Source organism: Osmerus eperlanus, chromosome 20, assembly GCF_963692335.1.
Source record: "Osmerus eperlanus chromosome 20, fOsmEpe2.1, whole genome shotgun sequence".
Taxonomy (NCBI): Eukaryota; Metazoa; Chordata; class Actinopteri; order Osmeriformes; family Osmeridae; genus Osmerus; species Osmerus eperlanus.
The window spans coordinates 1,291,729-1,311,237 of record NC_085037.1 but is presented as its reverse complement, the minus strand read 5'-3'; the positions used below and the strand labels follow the sequence as shown (position 1 = coordinate 1,311,237).

The 19,509-nt window shown below is 42.7% G+C and overlaps 3 protein-coding genes across 4 annotated transcripts; 2 read left to right on the top strand and 1 right to left on the bottom strand.

Annotated features, from left to right (window-relative positions):
• The first annotated feature begins 1,315 nt into the window (after window positions 1-1,315).
• Window positions 1,316-4,168, top strand: rps18 (ribosomal protein S18). The gene is made up of 6 exons (XM_062486685.1): window positions 1,316-1,439; window positions 2,061-2,159; window positions 2,321-2,407; window positions 2,836-2,937; window positions 3,122-3,213; window positions 4,045-4,168. The coding sequence occupies exons 1-6, from the start codon at window positions 1,437-1,439 to the stop codon at window positions 4,118-4,120; spliced, it is 459 nt and encodes a 152-aa protein (XP_062342669.1). The 5' UTR covers window positions 1,316-1,436; the 3' UTR covers window positions 4,121-4,168.
• Window positions 4,169-4,383: 215 nt separating this feature from the next.
• On the bottom strand, window positions 4,384-8,733 carry LOC134040649 (E3 ubiquitin-protein ligase RING2-A-like). The gene is made up of 7 exons (XM_062486660.1): window positions 8,429-8,733; window positions 7,929-8,040; window positions 7,559-7,719; window positions 7,087-7,302; window positions 6,033-6,356; window positions 5,512-5,749; window positions 4,384-5,404 (listed from the first exon to the last, which is right to left on the bottom strand). The coding sequence occupies exons 2-7, from the start codon at window positions 8,004-8,006 to the stop codon at window positions 5,261-5,263; spliced, it is 1,161 nt and encodes a 386-aa protein (XP_062342644.1). The 5' UTR covers window positions 8,007-8,040; window positions 8,429-8,733; the 3' UTR covers window positions 4,384-5,260.
• Window positions 8,734-12,522: 3,789 nt separating this feature from the next.
• Window positions 12,523-19,284, top strand: LOC134040650 (major histocompatibility complex class I-related gene protein-like). 2 transcript variants are annotated; one of them, XM_062486662.1, is made up of 8 exons: window positions 12,523-12,799; window positions 14,867-15,127; window positions 16,342-16,620; window positions 16,717-17,040; window positions 17,482-17,598; window positions 17,779-17,796; window positions 18,044-18,130; window positions 18,523-19,284. In XM_062486662.1, exons 1-7 carry the CDS (start codon window positions 12,742-12,744, stop codon window positions 18,121-18,123), a joined length of 1,137 nt encoding a protein of 378 aa, XP_062342646.1. In that variant the 5' UTR covers window positions 12,523-12,741; the 3' UTR covers window positions 18,124-18,130; window positions 18,523-19,284. The 2 variants fall into 2 exon arrangements, with proteins under 2 accessions (XP_062342646.1, XP_062342645.1); XM_062486661.1 differs by lacking the exon at window positions 12,523-12,799 and having other exon boundaries at window positions 14,785-15,127.
• The last annotated feature ends 225 nt before the right edge of the window (window positions 19,285-19,509 follow it).

Here is a 19,509-nt window from a genome sequence, read left to right as displayed (position 1 = left end):
TTGTCAGAGTGGCCAGTAAAGTCATTGGGGTAAACCAAGTTCAGCTCTCTGAGCTTTATGTTAGGCAGGTCGTAAGGAAGACCCAGGCCATATCGGCTTGTACTGACCATCCCCTGAAGGCGGAGTTTGAGCTCTTGCCTTCAGGAAGAAGGTATAGAGCTCCCACCCACAGAACAAAAAGATTTGGGGACTCTTTTGTTTGTTTTGCTATTGGGAGGCTAAATTTGCATAAATGAATGGCATTAAGTATTCATTGACAGAACTTATTTCTGGGTTTTCAAGATGAAGTAATCCTTGTACTGTACTGTATTGTGTTGTCTCTGTGTGGTGTCAGGTATGCTGTTTATGTAGTATTTATGATGGATTGAATGTGTTTTAATACCTGTCTACAAACAAATTTCCCCTAGTGGGAAAAAAAATATTGACTTGAGTTGTTGGATAACCAGTTCCATCTTTAGCATCTTTATGTTTTTGTATTTTAAGTCTACAGCCAGTGCATACAATTTCTTTAGAAGCTATGTACACTGTCTTGAGGGTGTAATTGTTTTTGCATAATAACTTTTAGCACGGGGGGGGGGGGGGGGGCTACACAGAGTTCAGTGCCAGCAGACCTCAGGGATCTACTGGGTGCATATCTTGAGAGCATGCATATCTTATAGATGTATATGAGTTTCAAAATTAAGGTCAGAGTCAAATATGACACCTAGGTTTCTAGCCTGGCACTTGGTGTAGCTTGTCCAACAACCTGGACATCAATGCTTCAAAGCCCTGCTGTGCAGACCTGAGTTGTGCAAGTGTCTCTTCATGGCGTCGCTGACTGGCTTCTTCGGCCTCATTGCCGATCCACTTCACTTATTATTATAAGTGAAAGTATGTCCAAAAAAACGTAAAGAAACGTGAAATGTATTTTATAAAAAGTGATTAATATAACTAGTAGGCCTAATATAATAGTATTTGAGCTCAAATTAATGCAAAATAGGCTCGCATTAACTTAACCGTTAACGCGGTATTTCAACAAAGGGTGTCCACAGACAGCAGTTAGACAGTAACCACAGATATACAGAATTGCACAAATAAACAATAAACTACAGTTTCCCCTTACTATTGATACAAGGTGTTGCCATATTTACGAAGTCGAAGCAAGGAGTAGGCTACAACTAGAACGCAGAGTTACGTTCAAAACTAAAGTGTGTAACCTATATCGTCCCCATTAAAAAGTGATGGTTTTCGAAAATGTAAAGAAAAAGGTTGAAGGATACTGTATATAATATATTTTTTTTATCGATACACTGAGACAGTTATCTTTTTGTATTATGTGTTGTCTGTCGGACCAGTTTCAACTGTTGGAATCACTTCCTATGTGATCTTTCGTGAAAATGACATAAACCATCGCGAGATGACTTCCACTTCCTCTTCGCTCGGAACCTGCTTCCAAGATGGTGAGGGAGAAATTTATGTACCGAAACAATTTAAAAAATCTGCGTTCATCGTGCTTACAAGCAACAGTTAGGATTTTTTAAAACGAATATTAGTTTCTTGGTATTGTAATTGTATGAACCGAGTTTAAATGTACTTACAATTGGGGGAGGATATTGATGTAAATGCACTAAGTTAGGCAATGCTTAGGCAAAGTCCTTTGCCCGCGCCGACCATGCCATGTATACTTGTAATAAAATGTGAAAGGAACATGAATAATATAACTTGGTGCTGCTGTCATGATCCTTGTGTTATGTGCTTGACGTCTAGTTTCGTGGCATTTGTTAGAGCAGCGGTTGAATGCATTGTTTTGCGATACTGCCACCAGCTAGGTTGCTAGTTAGATTGTTAGCTAGCTAGCTTCATTAATAATAGATAATCTATAAAGTGATGTTCCATGCTTACCAACATGTTAGTGGACGTGTTTGCCTGTGCAGCCTGTAGGTTCTTGACATTTATTTTCGCAAAGCATTAATGTTGCTAGCCAATGGGCAACTTAACTTTAGTCAGCAAGTTCCCCAGCTACCTATGAAATACTTGTCCAAAGTTACCCCATCACTTACCGCTTGTCCTTTTGTCTCCAGTCTTTGGTCATCCCCGAGAAGTTCCAGCACATTCTTCGTGTTCTCAACACGAACATCGATGGTCGGAGGAAGATTGCCTTCGCCATCACTGCCATTAAGGTAAAGACTCGCAACGGTACAACATGTTGACTTGTAAAGAGTTACTGTTACCATACTACATGTAGATCTCATCTTCCTGGCCACCGTTTGATGTTCAGGAGGTAACAAGTGTTGGCCAGCAGGCCCAGACTGGGAGTAACGGTTGTGTTTTTTCCTCCTAGGGTGTCGGCAGACGCTATGCTCATGTGGTCCTGAGGAAGGCTGATATTGACCTTAACAAAAGGGCTGGAGAGCTGACTGATGATGAGGTGAGGGAACATCCAGCCGTAGGTTGTTCCAGCCAGATGACCCACGTCCCCTTGCCCAGGTCATGTTGTCGTGACCTGCGGGTCACGCTCCTGGTCCACATGTAGTTGCGTCGATGGCCCTTCTGCCAGGTGTGATGGTGGCCATGTTGGAGACTTAGGAGACCACTGTACACGCTAAGCAGCTTGGCATATGAACTAAACGGAAGCCTTGATTTTAAATAGCAGAAAGGTGTCTTCTGTGTAAAACGAGACGAAATGTCTGCTGGTGTTCATGCTGTAAGCACGAGTCCAATCTCAAAGCGAAGCTGGGAGCTGTGTAATGGCCTCCGCTCTACGCCAGCCCCATCTGTATCGCTGCAGCTCTTCCTATTGGCTGCTTGCTGCGGTCACTGTCGGCATGTCCCTCACTCCACTGCCTCTGTTGCCAGGTGGAGAGAGTCGTGACCATCATGCAGAACCCTCGCCAGTACAAAATCCCTGACTGGTTCCTCAACAGACAGAAGGACGTCAAGGATGGCAAGTACAGCCAGGTACGTGAGACAGCCACGCATCTTATTTGACCTTAGTCTTGAGAGGTGTTATTTTGTACAAAAACCCAGACTTGTTTTCAGCGCACAACCGTGATTTCGGTTTGTCATTCCCACAAGCGAAAGTCTGGATCAGCAGTATTGTTCTGTTAGGACCCGTGTCCTCACGGCTGTTGTTGTGTTGCAGGTCCTTGCTAACGGTCTGGACAACAAGCTGAGAGAAGATCTTGAGAGGCTGAAGAAGATCCGAGCCCACCGTGGGCTCAGGCACTTCTGGGGGTGAGATTTCCGCTCGTAAATGCTGCCTGTTCCCCATGGAGCTGAGTGTAGCTCTACTGTGACCCTGTGTTACGGCCCACACTCTACATTGTAGGGTTGGGCGGTATGAACGGTATAGACATAACCCGGTATTAATTTGGCCTACGATATGGGTTTGACTATACCGTGTAACCGCGGTAGAGCCTTTCAGAAATCAAATTTGCCAGACCCAGGCACGGCGTAAAATTACCATACAGAGGTTTAACACAAATATTGCAAACGTAGCAAGCAATCTTGCGCATCGTTTTCGGGCTTTACGACAACATTCGATATTTGGCCTTCAAAGACTTGAATGTCAAATTCAGCATGGAAGAGTGTAGCCATGCAAGCAAAGATGCCAGGTTAGTTAGAATTGTGAAATGTTTATTGTAGGCCAACATAATCGATTTATCTAGCTCAATGAAAAATATTGAACTAAGTTTTCTTGTGATCCCATTAAACGTACTGTTGAAAGCTAGACCACTAGCTAGTGCTTTTTCCATGGCAAAGCACTGTAAAAAAAAAATCTACACGTGACACCTGCCGTACCGCATCCAAATCCGAGTTGGGTAGACTAGCCGACTAGAATTGAAGAAAAACGAATATCATGATGTATACAGTTACCGTCTGTACTTCAAAATGATACGGTGATATACATTTTAGGCCATACTGCCCAGCCCTAATGTACAGCTTCTGATGACTGGGATGATCATCGAACATGAAATCCAGACTTCTACAGTCAATCGGTTGTTTGGCTGGTGATCGTTGTGTTTAAAAAAGTACATGGCTGACTTCCTCTCTCCTCTCTTCCAGTCTGCGCGTGCGCGGTCAGCACACCAAGACCACCGGTCGCCGTGGTCGCACCGTGGGTGTGTCCAAGAAGAAGTAAACCGTTTCCCTGCTCCCTTTTGTGTCAATAAAAACGCCACAGTTCACAGCTGCTAGTCTGCTCATCTTTATTTCTTCATTGGTGTTGCAACAACATCCTCTTACCAACTTGTAATGTTTGCAACTCCTGTATGGTGGATGATAAGTTTCAAGTATGACAAAGGTTTGGTCTGAGAGCTTTAGTTTATTGTGCTGCAACTCAGTGGGCTCATACACAACACTGAAGAATGGTAGCTCAAAGTGAAATGGATAGTTTTTTTTTAAATTACATATTACAAAGATTGTATCAAAAACAGGTAATAAAAGCATTTTTTATACGTCAGGATAACATAGAAGGTGCATAAGAGCTGACTATACAGACTCTGGAAAAAGCTAAATGTAATTGTGTTTTATATCTTGGATGTAATTGGTGTTACTGAGTAGCTACTTAACAGCTGGTCCATGATCCGATTGGATTATGATGAAATGTTCCAGAAAGTTACCAGTTAAGGTTTACTTTTGTCAATGATGACAAAACTTGAATATTCTTCAACTGGTGTTGAGCTTGTTTTAATATATATCAGTGTTTCCCCTACGTTTACAGCTTTTTTTTAGGCGACGACCAGGTAGAGACAGAAATGACATGTTATTTCTTATTTACACGACGGCATAAGGCCATTTAGTTTGTTTAATAAAAGAGCAAGCTATAGACCTGTTTTATAGGAAAGGTAACCTTAAATTACTTATTTTGTGATCAGGCGCTATATTTAGGGGGGGTGGGGGCTGCCGTTGGGGGGCGGGGGCGCCCCCCTAATATAATGGTAGGGGAAACACTATATATATATATATTTACTTAGCAAGGCGTTACATTGAACGCCTTGCTAAGTAAGCTGAGTAGAAAATACAAATGCATCAACCAGTCACATGTTTACTTTGCACTTTGCAAAAGTGCTTCAGTCACATCAGGAAATATACAATTCATAAATAGACATGGTCATGTTGTCATATCAAAGCTAATTAATACAGAGACAATTTAATTACACACTGAACACACAAGAATATCTGAAAATGAGTCCCCATCAATGACTAACCTATAGGAGACTAGACAAGGTTACTCGTAGGTAAAACGATCAGACCTGGGTTAAAGAGAATAAAATGGGCCTCAGCCCTCTCTCTGCTGGGGGGGCGTCTGCTGGGGCTGCTGCTGGGGCTGGTCCTTGGTGGGGGCATAGTAGAGTTCTAGAGGCTTCCTCACCTTCCAGTACTTCTCATTGACCAGCTCCAGGGTCAGGGAGCCATTCAGAGTCTGAGGGGAAGGAAGAGGTGAACAGGGCGGACGATTTAAAAAAGAAGGGAAGAACATCTTAGGATCAGAGCTCCAGTCAGAAGTGCACGGTCGCCGTGCCAACTCACCGAGAACTGTCCTCCAGACGTGGTGATGTAAATGGTGTACTGCTTCTCACTGACGTTCCTCAGGCCTGCCCCTTCTCCTCCTCCACCTCCTCCTCTCTCTTCTCCCCCTGCCTCCCCTCCTCCCTCCGCCCCGGCACTGTCTCTCTGGCCGTCAGTCTGCCTCTCCTCCAGTGCGATGCGCAGGGCCAGGTACTTAGACAGGTGGTCCACGGTGGCGTTGGCTGTGGTCTTCACATATCTGAGACACAAACACACACAATAATGCTGTAACGCTACAGCTTTTCCTAGTCTCTACCGAAACGTCTCTAAAATTGAATTGTATCTACTGTTTTTATGTAATGTCGGATATTTAAAGAGCCTCTATTGATACCGGGACCATTCTTGTTGTCTGTTGTATCATCAGATTTTTGCTTTTAATAAAGCATAAAGATTTTTTTTATTTGCGTCAATCAAAAGCTGTTCATGAACCATCTATCCCACTGTGGTCAATGTTGGTCTTCTCCCAGCAACAGAGCCCTCACCTGGTCTGACTGTACTCCTGCGAATTCACCAGCAGAGGGTGTGGCCTGAACACCAGCTCGATCTCCGAGGCGGGCCCCTCCTTGTGGCGGCGCAGTGGAGGGGTGGGGCTGGTGCGGTCCGCCTCTGGGCCAGACTCGTCGGAGACTCGCGGCCGCTTGGGGTTCCGGCTGGGCCCCGCCTCAGAGGGGGTGTGGCTGGGGGGCAGGGGCGTATGCGAGGGGGCCGAGTCGTGGGAGAGGTGGGAGCGTGCGTCGCCGTTGTCCTCTCCCCCGCTGAAGGTGGTGTTGTCGCTCTCCTGGGCCGGTTTACGCACTCGCTGAGCCCTTGGTGGGGGAGAGAGGCAGAAGAGTTAGATGGTGGGGAGAGGCGGATGGAGGAGAGGGGGATAGAGGATAGCAAGCCCCCACCCCCAGCTCCTCGTCTTGAAGCAAAGGCTCAGATGGATCTTGGTGGTATTGTACTTCAGTTTTGGCAACTGGCTTGCTCTGGTGATTCACTTCAATCATAATATCCAAAACTATTCCCCCCCCAAAGATTCTGTTTTAGGACCTGCCTCAAAATACTAGCTTTTTCGTAGAATATTGTTTGCTGAATATGCTATGTTTGAAACAAATCCGAAATGGGGAAAGTAGCAAGCGAGTCACTCTACTGTGCAGAACCATCGGTTTTTCGAGCCTCAATGCACCACTGAGCACTTTCCATAGATGGAGGAGAAGGCGATTGAGGAGAAGGTGATAGAGGAAGAGACGGATGGAGAGGGGGACAGAGGAGAGGGAAAACTGGAGGAGAGGTGGGGGATACTGGAACAGAGAAGGAGGAGAGGAGAGGGGGAGACAGGAAGAGAGATGGAGGATGGGCCAGCAAAAACAACTCTCAGAAAAGCTCCAATATAACTTCTCCAGATTCCCACAACTCCCCCTCCCTAACCCTAATAACGTATTCATTTAGCAGACGCCTTCATCCAAAGCGATGTACGAGGGGGAGGATTTGAACCTCTGAAACCTTGATCCGCAGTCTAACACTCTACCGCTGAGCTCCGGCCCCCCCCCGTACCTGTGTATGGCCTGCATGCGCAGCCCCTCCTCGATGGAGGAGCTGAGGGCCTGCTTGTTGTGGAGCCGGCTCAGCCTCTCCAGCACCCGGTCCTGGTGGGCCTCGTACTCGTCCCGACTCGGGTAGATCTTGGAGATGAGGGCGTCGAAGTTGGAGTCCCGCCTCAGGGAACGTCTGGAGACCAGCTTCTTCCTGCAGGTGGGGCACTCCTTGTTTCTGGAGGGAGGAGGGAACGAGGGGGGGTTGATTGTGTGTGTGTGACGATATGCCATTTTAGAGTCCTTTCGTTTATGGCATTTTCCCATATGCTTGAATGTGTGGCTGTCACACTTGACTGTGTGTGTGTGTGTGTCAGTTTGTGTGCGTCAGCGTGTGTGTGTGAGCATGTGTGTGAGCATGTCAGTTTGTGTGCATGAGCATGTGTGTGTGTGTCTGTGAGCATGTTAGTTTGTGTGAGTGTGCGCGTGCTGACCCTGATCGGAGCGCGGTGACGATGCAGTCGGAGCAGAAGCGGTGAAGACACTCCTTGGTCGTCATGGTGTTCTTCAGCATGTCCAGACAGATGGGACACATCAGCTCACTGTGGAGGGAGCGTGGAGACACCGCGATCTCTGTGCCGTCCATGATCGCCTCCTACAGGTGGGGGGGTTGGGGGACATATGTTCCAGTCAGAAACATCTTACAGATACCGATGGGTTTAATTTTCCTTGTCTACTCTCCTCCATAACACTGTCTTGGCAATGACACGTATCACGTATGACCTTGACATTGGATGGCTGTGAGGAACAAATTAGGGCCAAATTATTTGCCATTTCCAGTAATGACTCGAGTCAGTCTCATACCTGAGGACTCCTGTGCAGCTCGTACAGGCTCAGCTCCCAGCTCTTACTGGGGTTCTGGATGTTGACGGGGGCAGCCATCTTGAGTGGTATAGAGATCGCAACAAGCTAAAAACTGGGGATAAACACAGAAGCTTGCATTAAACGCTACGCTAGTTGACAGTATTGGGTTTAGGGTTAGGGCGGGAGGATAATAGGATATGTAGCTTAAATGTATGGGGTTAAGACCCCGTCTGAATGTATTATTCATTGATTGAGTAGTGGGTCAAGAATTATGACTTCAGTTGATTGTTTTGTCGTTATATAAAGTGTAATATTTGCGTGATTGCTGGATTGCGTTTGGAGGATCCTGGCTACGCAGGTCGTTGAAAAAAAAATCGATGTGAATTATTTATGCAATCTATGCAAAAGACGCATAGATGCATAGGCAAGTGTCATGACAAGCGAAACAAGAATTTAGCCTTCATTTTGGGACTGCTGCTGCTCAAATTCGCCACACTCACCCCACGGATTTGACGTACAGCTGGCCTGCGAGTTTGCCTCCTTGTCACACGTACTCGCTAGTTACGAACTACTAACAGTAGTACTGGTACAGTAGACAGAATAGATGTTGACAAAACCAGCACTCAATTGCCACCTCTGTGAAAAGGCAAAAACTCTCCCAAATACACAGCTCGAAATAATTCTCTCTCGTTCATGTAGAGAAAGAAAGAAGGCAGAGTTTAGAGATCATTTTACAGTACTACGGTAGCCATGTTCAACCGGGTACTGCTAGCTACAGCAACATATCCATGGGTCGGATACAACATACAGGGTTGCCAGATTTGATAGTATCCCCCTATCTAATTGAATTATGTTGTTTACAACAATTTTATAAAGCGCAATTATGCTTTATCCACAGTGTCTGATCCTGCACTAGTCAGAAGCGGATGGAGCTACGGTCTTATCACCCAAAAGTTCGATGTGCTGGCAGGATTGCAAAAACGTGGCATTTTCAGAGGTTCTACTCAAGTCTACCTCGAAAAGTTTTCTATCGTGTCATAGGACTGCCAACCCCTGCAAAAATATGGCTCTAGCATAATTAGTAGGCCTAAATTATATTTCTAGACCTGTCTTTGCTGGGTTAGCTAGAGCTGCTAGATAGAACAGAAAATATTTGAATAAAATATTATTCCAATTATATATTATTATGTATTCATCAATTAAGCAGGTAAAAGGTCTGTAGGTAGTTGATTTCAGGTGTGGCATTTGGAAACTTGCTGTGAACCCACAACATGCGGTCAAAGGAGCTCTCAATGTCAAACAGGCCATGATTAGCCTGCAACAAAAAAAAAAATCCATCAGAGAGATAGTAGAAACATTAGGTGTGGCCAAATCCACAGTTTTGTACATTCGGAAAAAAGAACACACTGGTAAGCTCAGCAACAACAAAAAAGGCCTGGATGTCCTGGGAAGACAACAGTGGTGGATGATCAATCAACTTTATTTATATAGCACATTTAAAAAACCACAGGGGAAGCCAAAGTGCTTAATGATGATGATCACAGGATCATTTCCATTGTGAAAAAACAACCCTTCACAACATCCAGCCAAGTGAAGAACACTCTCCAGGAGGTAGGCATATCATTATCCAAGTCTACCATAAAGAGAAGACTTCACAAGAGCAAATACAGAGGGTTCACCAGAATATGATCTCAAGAATAAAAAGTCCAGATAAGAAAAAAACTTCTAAAAAAGCCAGTTCAGTTCTGTAACAGCACTCTTTGGATAGAGGAAAGATCTCACTGTACCAGAATGATGTAAAGAAAAAAGTATGGAGAAGGCTTGGAACGGCTCGTGATCCGATTCTACATCTATAAAACACGGTAGAGGCAGCGTCATGGCATGAGAATGCATGGCTTCCAATGGCACTGGGACACTAGTGTTTATTGATGATGAGACAGACGCAGCCGGATGAAGTGTATAGGGAAATATTGTCTGCACAGATTCAGCTAAATTCAGTAGTTGTTTGGATGGCGCTTCACTTTGCAGATGGAACAATGACCTAAAAGCAAACCAGGAGTTTTTTAAAGCAAAGAAGTGGAATATTCTGCATTTGATTGAGCCGAGTCGATCACCTGATCTCAACTCGATCGAGCATGCATTTCACTTGCTGAAGGCAAAAAGACCTACGAACAAACAACTGAAGACAGCTGCAGTAAAGGCCTGGCAAAGCATCACAAAGGAGGAAACCCAGCAGAGTATTCTCGACAAAGTATTAAATATGAACATTTTATTAATGATTATGTTCATTTGTCCAATTACTTTTGAGCACCTGAAATAAGGGGGCCATGTATGAAAATGGTTGCAATTCCTAAACGTTACATACAATATTTTGCCCAACCCCTTGAATTAAAGCTGAAAGTCTGCACTTTAATTGCATCTCTGTTCTTTCATTTCAAATCCATTGTGGTGGAGTACAGAGCCAAAATTATGAAAATGGGGTCACTGTCCAAATATTCATACTCCATATCATGTTCAACATTGTGTGTGTGTGTGTGTGTATCCATGATGTGTGCATACATCCATGCCAGTTGTGTGTTCCTGGTCAGCTCAGTTGAGCTGCTCTGGTTATTTCAATCAGGAGAGACCTGGGATGAGTGAAAGATGTTTATTACAGAATAATAAATGTACTATGGTGTTTGGAGCTTGAACCCCACGGGGAATTATATAGATCAACGGGCGCCTGCCCAACGCCCGAAGAAGAATCCCCCATGGAGTCCAGACACTGGTGGCGGTGGCGGCAGCCGAAGACTGAGACAGGAACCGGGTAGCGACGGGGTGGGGGAGGGTCGTACACTTGATAGCATGGACAAACTACACAGGGAGAGAATCATATTTAAAGGCACGGATCATGTGACGCCATTAATTGATAGCGGGAGCGCTAATCGACCTGAACCCCAGTGACCGCCCGACCAGGGAATGGGGGAAGGTAGGGCGTTCTTAGCGGGGGGAGTGAGTAGTGTACACTACGATTAAGCCCGAGTGCAGGGATCGGTCTTGCCTGACTGAACTTGCGCAAGCTTCATTTCTCCATGCAGCCTCTGATGATGAATCTAACTCCTCGGCAACAAAAGCATGAGACCTCTGTGCTTCACCAATCACAAGTGAGTATCAGGAAGTTTGTGTTTATTACAGTAACATGTTAAACTTATATTTTAGAGACCTGGGGGGTGTTCCTCCAAAAGTGTTTCTAAAATGCCCTATAGAGTGGCAAAAATGAGACCAAGTGCCCTACTGTCTGCCATTAACATTGTGAAATATGCTTGAGTGCCTCTTAACGCAATAAATGATAGTATGCCCTCTGTAAATGTTAAAACATGTCTTAATGAGTTATTTTATAGTAGAGATAATGTGATGCAGTACCCTATAAGGTGCCCTTACAATGGTCTATATTTAACTGTTCCCGTGCCCTTACTTCCAATGGAAATGGGTGCTGTTATGAAGTGCCCTTTATGCTGCCCCTACACGACAGTGTCCCAAATGGTGCCCTTTCCAAAGAAGACGATTAGATGCTGTGCCCAACAGTCTCCCATACAATGTGCCCACTAGGGCATCTGTGGAGGCAGACTATGTTCATTGGAAATCTTTCCATAGCCTAAATGTACACCTGTACAGTCGTGGCCATAAGTTTTGGCAGTGACAAATGTTGTGTTTTGCTAAGTTTGCTGGTTCAGTATTTGAGGAAAATGTTTTCAAATGTTTCTATGGAATACATACATACATACATACATACATACATACATACATACATTTTCAATATTATGCAAATAGTATGTGCAAATGATAGCGTGATTCAACCTGGCTAGAACTAGTTCACACTTTCCCCTGTGCTGATGATATGACTTACTGAAATTATGTTAGCAGTCATTTTATGCCAGGGCCCAAAAACTGTGAAATGTGGGTTTTTGTGATAAATTTCATTTTTGGGGGGCCAATGAAGCTTTTATTTAAAATCCATCTGATCACTCTGCACAATAATTGAGTAACAATATAAATCAACACCACAACAACTGAAGCAGCAAACTTGGCGAACACAAAATGTATGTCACTCTCAATACGTTTGGCCACAACTGTACATTTAGGCTATGGGGCAGCTGTCCATACACTGTCAGCCAGAATAGTAATAATTGGATTTGGATTAAATGTGCATGTGTAATATAATAATGATATATTCTTAGTCATGCTAAGCAATTTTAAATGCTAAAAGCTACAGTTTGGGTCACCTTCTGATATGGAAATCAGTGCTGGATCTGTGCATTATTTCAGTGAATTTTAGTCATGGTCATCTTTCCCTTTTATTTTCAAGCTCAGCATTTTGCCTATCAGTTAATAAATGTGCGTGGCAAAGTTATTTTAAAGTAATTTATTAATTTTGTTCAAGATGTGAAGGCAAAAACATTATTAGCCCACCTCAAGGGCAAACCATGGCCTTCTTCAGTGTTTTGAATTTATACATAACCTCAAAAAACAATTTTCAAGGGTTAGGTACACGGACTAGTCAGACCAGTCCCTCAGACATGTCACGTGATTTCTCGTAAAATGGTAAGTCATGTAGCCTAACTTCCTCATCTTCCACACTGGGTGTACTGCGTAGGCTAGGCTAGTCTCGTTCGGCGTGTAGAGTCAAAGGGATTTTTGTGTTTGTTGGCTAAACAACCTTTTGAGTTGCATATTGGAAAGTCCCAGCGGAACTCAAAAGGTTGTTTATCCAGCTATCGGCAGACAAATCCTAAATCTAAAAAGGAACATTTTAAAGCTGGATCATTCGATCAGCATGAAGTTCATAATTGAAGTTTATCTGTTGGGTCTAATTACATCTCCCGCATCTACAGGTGAGTGCCTGATCACTCAATCATATATATATAGTCATTTTTGGGAAGTAGGCCTAGACCTCATACTTGTATCTTGCCTATATCATTTTGTAATTTGAAACACACATTATCATTCTTACCTTTCCAGTTTTATTCAATTACCGATAAAGAGACAATCATAAATAATATAATAAATGTATGAAATGTGTATAAGCCTAAATGTATGAATACGTGTGCTTTATGATAAAGATGGATTAATACAGCATTTCCTCATTGTGATTAAGTTGTTGTCAAAACAGTACTGCTTATCAGAAAACATGGGGATTGGTTCTCGTAACCTCAGTGAGATTGTTTTGCTTGGAGTTTGGTGACGATTTCTTAGTATGCGCTCCTACTGGCTGCTTTCAATATTCAGCAAACTGGTCGAGGGTTGAACCAGTTAACCTCTACATGGCCTAGATTCATATTGGCACTATAATCTGTCATATTTTATCTAGCCTACCTCTTTTTCATTTTGTAAATGCAGAACTCTTTTTAAACACGTTTAGCATTTCTTCCAGATCCATATTTAAATTGTCCTGATTTATATAGCTTGAGGGCCAAATATACTGTACTGTAGGCCTTTAATGTAAATGTGTTGCTATTTTCTGAGCTCAACGAAAATCACTCCGTTGAGTGAATAGTATTAATTTACTTTACATCAAACTTTAAGGTAACTGGTTAGGTCAACTACAAATTACATATATAAATAAACACAATTTATAATAGGCCTCATGACTTGAATGGAACCCAATTCACTATGTTACAGCTACACAACTACTGAAGTTTTATGTAGGCTATGTGGATAGTTGAATGGTAAATGTTTATTTTATTTATCACTATACACAATTTCAATAGTTTGCTTAAAGTAGCATCCAGGTAACCTATTTGATGTAATCCATCAGGTTACAGTGGTATCTTGTCTGATTAGCCTTTGGTGGGTGTAGTGGTTATTGCTGCTGACACCATGAAACATCAAACAAAAAAGTGTGTGAATACAAAACTGATCTTTTAACCTTAAATAGGTATGATTGTATCCATATTGTTTTACCATCAATATAAAGTATGACGAAATGTAAACAATATACACAGTATCGAATGTATTGGGTTGTTTATACCTCAAGCCACTGACTTAAGAAATCTTTGAACAAACGGTCTTACATGACATGTTTATGATCCTGTGGCTTTTAAGCTGTCAATGGAGATTTTGTTTTTTCTTGTACGTTGTAATTCATCTACACAGGTTGAATACCATGAGGAACAATCTGAGGGAGAAATTACTTTGTTTCTGTCTCAACCTCTGAATCTTGATTTGCCTTGGTATTTGATGACGACATGTCTGTTGAACATTTGCCTGTGTTAATCAGTTAATCCCAGTAGCCAGCCATTACGATTTACACTATGTACAGTTAAATTAGTTTACTGTGGCCTTGTTGAGATGTTAGTGTGTAGTGATACACTTGCTCCAGTGGTACATTTGTGAAATGTCAAACTCTCAGGCTTTGTTGTCAGTCATCTGTGTATAAATATAAGATTTTGATTTGGTTTAATCCTCCTCCATGTCTTTTGGAATCCTGTTTTAACAGTTTAGCTGTCAATTGTCTATATTTGACTTTCAATTTCATGGAAACTTCTTGTTTGTAGAAAGGGTTAGGGTTAGCCCTAGACGCTAACCCTAGACATTATTTTGGTTAGTGTCTACTTTACGCCAGTGTAGCTAAGATGAAACGTACGTAACCGTGGTGCAACCAAACATCGTCTCAGCTTTGGTATCAAACTAACTAACTTTGTTTAGTATGGACTTGCACCCTAGACTAAGAAAGAACTTACGCACAGCTGGTGCAACAGGCTGCTGTACTTTAAGGCCTAATTTTGTTAGAATGGATCAATTACATGTTAAACATTTGTATTAGGCTAATGAATAAAGACTTAATATCTATATTTTTATTTAAAAGGTTTTATAATATATTTATAATGCAAAAATGGAAGGAACATACATGAATATGAATGTATCGGTTCTTTTAGTTAATCAAGATTTTTGTTATGCAGCCACACATTCGCTGAAATACTTCTACACAGCAACTTCAGGAATACCAAACTTCCCAGAGTTTGTAACAGTGGGGCTGGTGGATGGCCTGCCTATCTCATACTACGACAGTAACATCCGCAGAGAGACGCCTCGTCAGGATTGGATGGCTGAAACTCAGGGTTTTGAGTACTGGGAGAGACAGACTCAGGAGTCCATCAGTGCTGAGCACAGCTTCAAAGCCAACATAGATATTGCCAAGGTGCGCTTCAACCAGAGTGGAGGTGAGTGAAGTCTACTGATACTATGATACCCAGCTACAGCACATGTACACAGACACAGAAAGACTTATGGTAGGTTTGTGGGATTGTGCAAGATGTCCTGATGGAAAATAAACATAATTTATCCTGCAATAGTGACACAAACATGTATGCAGGGAGTGGTGACACTGGGAGCACACATACACAGCAGTATCCACCATAGAAAGTGTTCTCTGCATTGTCCCATCCCTGCTGTCCTTCCTCCCAGGGCAGCCTGGAGCAGTGGGCAGCCCTATCAGTGTCGCCCAGGGACCAAGTCTAAGTGCTCATTTTCATGTCTTGGTCATGGACAGGACAGGAGAGAGATTTGTTCTAGACGTTTTTAATGGGGTCCTTTGTGTAGGTAATCCATGTTAGCACAGGAAGAACATGCAAACTCTACACAGAAAGGCCCAGAAGATAACACACCCGAGCACTGACAGAACTTATTGTGAGGAGTTTCATGTTGGAACTGTTTTTGGTATAGGGTTAGTTAGTTAGTTAGTTAGTTATAGTTTGGCAGTTTGGACATCAGTAGAAGAGAGATGTCTGTCTGTATACAGTCAAAATGGGTATGCCCCCCCATGATAGACCAGTGTGTCCAGGGGGGTAACTGTCCATCAAGCTGCCTCTCTACAGTAACAGGAGATAGGTTCCTGTCCTATGGAAAATTCTGGTTTGTTTGTTTGTGTTTCTGTACCGTATGGAATGAAGGTGTGTTTATCTTAGTAATGTATGTTGTGTGTGTTCTCCTACTATGGCATGCTGTGTGGAGTACAGAAATGTCCTCTGTTTTAACCAGCTACTAGATTTAGGGTTCTATGGCTTTAAAATGGCTTTGGATGATTCTACAGGCTTGAATGTTGTTTTCTTATGCAGTGTGAGAAATGTTTTTGGGCAAAGACAAATGGACTGTTTGTAATACACATCTCAGTTTTTACTGTACAATACGTATTTCAAGTCATAGTGTACAGGATGTTGTGTGTTTGTGCCATATCTGATCTTATCAGACAGTGGACGGTACCAATGGTCCTCTCTCTCTCTCTCTCTCTCTCTCTCTCTCTCTCTCTCTCTCTCTCTCTCTCTCTCTCTCTCTCTCTCTCTCTCTCTCTCTCTCTCTCTCTCTCTCTCTCTCTCTCTCTCTCTCTCTCTCTCTCTCTCTCTCTCTCTCTCTCTCTCTCTCTCTCTCTCTCTCTCAGGTGTACACACACTCCAGAGGATGTTAGGTTGTGAGTGGGATGAGGAGACTGGAGCTACAGATGGGTATGATCAGGATGGTTATGATGGTGAGGACTTTATATCTCTGGATCTGAAGAACCTGAGATGGATCGCTCCAGTGCAGCAGGCCTTCATCACCAAACAGAAGTGGGACTATAACAAAGCTCAGCTTGAGTACTTGGAGAACTACTACACCCATATCTGTATTGACTGGCTGAAGAAATATGTGGACTATGGGAAGAGCACTCTGAAGAGGACAGGTACAGCAGTCAACACATGAGAAATTAGATTGTTGAGGGCAATGTGACTTGTTAATTTAAGACTCTGTCTCCATCTATTTATCTCTCTTCCTCCAGTCCCCCCCTCTGTGTCTCTGCTCCAGAAGAGCCCCTCCTCTCCAGTCACCTGCCACGCTACAGGCTTCTACCCCAGAAGTGTCATGGTGTTCTGGAGGAGAGATGGAGAACAGGTGTACGAGGATGTGGAGCATGGAGAGGTTCTCCACAACGAGGATGGAACCTTCCAGAACAGTGTTCACCTGACAGTGAAGCCTGAGGACCTGGACAGCAGGAGGTATGAGTGTGTGGTTCAGCTCTCGGGGGTTCAGGAGGACTTTGTCACCAGACTGGAGCGCTCTGTGGTGAAGACCAACCATGGAAACACTGGAAGGACCAACCCAGGTGAGACCAGCAGGGCTGAGAAGACAAATACAAATATACATTTGTTACTGTACTTCCTCACATGAGGATAGAATGATGGAGGGATGACTAGGACAATTTATTTAGTGTTGTATCTCTATGTTCAGTTAAATCTAATATACACTACCGATTTCTTATTCATATACATTATTGGTCCTTATTCATACTTAGAAACACTTTCTTACATAGAGTACATATTTGACCCTGAACCTTGTTGGTACCATGCCATGTTTAAGAAGTGTTCTACCTAGAGGGCTCTGCTACTGGTGACAACACACAGAGTTCTAGAATGTTCTTAATATTAAGGCTCTCTCTTTCTCAGAGTGACCATCTGATCTCTTCCTAATGACTCCATAGAATGTGACATCACCAGCATGTGAGGCTCCAAGCTGCAGTCTGAATGTTCTGTGTTGGTTGTTACAGGTGCAGAAGGTTCTGGTTCCTCTGGTCTCATCATTGGAGCTGTGGTTGGTGTTCTTCTGCTGGTCGCCATCGTCTGTGGAGTCGTCATCTGGAAGAAGAAGAAGGATGCTAAGAAAGGTGAGAAGAGAGGAAGAACACTTCATCTGTCTGTGTGTTTGTGTGTGTGTGTGTGTGTGTGTGTGTGTGTGTGTGTGTGTGTGTGTGTGTGTGGATCTCTCTAGTGCTCATAGTGGGGATGATCAGTGATCATCATTCTTCTAGTGATATTAATAATGCTGTGTCATCTCTGTGTTTCAGGCTTTGCTCCAGCTAACAGTGAGTATTAAACTGAAGTATCCAGACAGTGTACTATGTTCACAGTATATCTATTTTTACACAGATACCTAGTATATGTGCATCACATAGATAATCCTTTTTAAACTTGAAAAAGAAAGTTGGCCTGAAGTTGGCTCTGATAGTTCAACATTGTGTGTGTTTGTATCCATGATGTGTGACTACCTCCATGTCAGTTGTGTGTTCCTGGTCAGCTCAGTTGAACTGCTCTGGTTGTTTCTCCATGCAGCTTCTGACGATGGATCTAACTCTTCCGGGAATTCTTATGATACCGTGAACTCACAGGAAGCTCTCATCCTCTCACAATAACTTCACAGTAAGTCACTTTACAATATTCTGTATATTTAACATACAGTATTTAACTGATACAGTGGTGTCCTCTCTCTTTCATTCTTTCTTTCATGATATTTTACAGTACTTGTGTGTATTTGATGGATGTAATTCCTTGGAGTTTGCATGTTCGGAATATTGTGGTGTCATCAATGTGTTCTCCAAGAGTGCGTCCAACTATGTCTGTGTCACTGGTGACATCTAGTGGTGAAAAATAGACGTACAGAACCCTATAATGGAGCTCAGCTACATGCAGTTGATGTTGTTATTGTTTCCTACATGTATTGCCCTCCTGCACTCAGGATCAACCATAAAAATAAAACACCCAAGATAGTATACTATGTACATTTGTGTTTGAATTGTGATCGTCTTTTTCAGGAACCATGAATGGACACCCCAGTGCAGTCAGACACCTTGCTGGGGAAAGAGAAACCATGGCAGGACAGAGATGAACACACTTTGATTGAGTTTATCTTTGTTCCCTCTTATGTGTTTGCAGTCTCTTACATGTTACATAGATTATCCACTGGCTCTCATTCTAAAACTGGGGGGAAAACAGGAAGCTAGATATTTAGGTAATCAGGAAGTGTCTTTGACATACGTGTGTGGTGTATCGGATCATTCAGTGAATACATTTATTGGGATATAATTCTGATGTACTTTCAATCCAATTTTCCATACTTCACATTTTTCTTTCTTTGTGGGACACTCTAGAACACTGTGGAGGTTCCTGTGTAAGACACACTGCTCCATGTACACAATGTACAAAGCAACTTCAGGTTTTCTTGTTGGTTAGTGGTAACTGATTTAAATTGTTGAAATATTTTTTTTTACTGTTGCTTCCTTTTCTACAGGTACACTTGCACTTCATTCATGCACGATTCATGTTGTTTAATTGTAACTTGTTTAACTACATGCTCTTGTGGTTCTTCCCTTTGGCACTTACTTTGGCTGTTCACAATATGTGCTTCATGTTTTGGCTACCCACAATGTTTTTGGGGCTATCTTGTTGTTATCAGTGACCTATGCACTTTGTAAAGCTCTCTCTTGGAAGTCGCTTTGGATAAAAGCCTCTGCTAAATGAATAAATGTAAATGTTTTAACATGAACATTTTATCATTAAAATATTAATATGTTTAATCTATGTTTATATTTCGGTTCATATGGTTTTATGGTCATCACTGTACTGCACTGTTGCAGAAAGAAATAGCTTGAACTGTTTTATCAGTTCATGTTTAAATACTGATTAATAGGACTTTACTGTAGTTTGGTTATTGACTTAAATTAAGAATAAAATAATAAGTTTTTAAATAAAAACTGAATTGACCAAAACTTGAAACTTAGAGTTCTTCCTCATCGATGCAT

Bases quoted from the DNA above. Each gene is read 5' to 3' on its own strand.
- LOC134040650 (XM_062486661.1), top strand. From the start codon at position 14,800: ATGGAAGGAACATACATGAATATGAATGTATCGGTTCTTTTAGTTAAT. The intron at 16,621-16,716 runs GTACAGCAGTCA...CTCTTCCTCCAG, and splicing joins GAGCACTCTGAAGAGGACAG to TCCCCCCCTCTGTGTCTCTG. The intron at 17,041-17,481 runs GTGAGACCAGCA...TGGTTGTTACAG, and splicing joins CACTGGAAGGACCAACCCAG to GTGCAGAAGGTTCTGGTTCC.
- rps18 (XM_062486685.1), top strand. The intron at 2,160-2,320 runs GTAAAGACTCGC...TTTTCCTCCTAG, and splicing joins TCGCCATCACTGCCATTAAG to GGTGTCGGCAGACGCTATGC. The intron at 2,938-3,121 runs GTACGTGAGACA...GTTGTGTTGCAG, and splicing joins AGGATGGCAAGTACAGCCAG to GTCCTTGCTAACGGTCTGGA.
- LOC134040649 (XM_062486660.1), bottom strand. From the start codon at position 8,006: ATGGCTGCCCCCGTCAACATCCAGAACCCCAGTAAGAGCTGGGAGCTG. The intron at 7,720-7,928 runs GTATGAGACTGA...CCCCACCTGTAG, and splicing joins AGCTGCACAGGAGTCCTCAG to GAGGCGATCATGGACGGCAC. The intron at 5,405-5,511 runs GTGAGTTGGCAC...CCTTCCCCTCAG, and splicing joins CGTCTGGAGGACAGTTCTCG to ACTCTGAATGGCTCCCTGAC.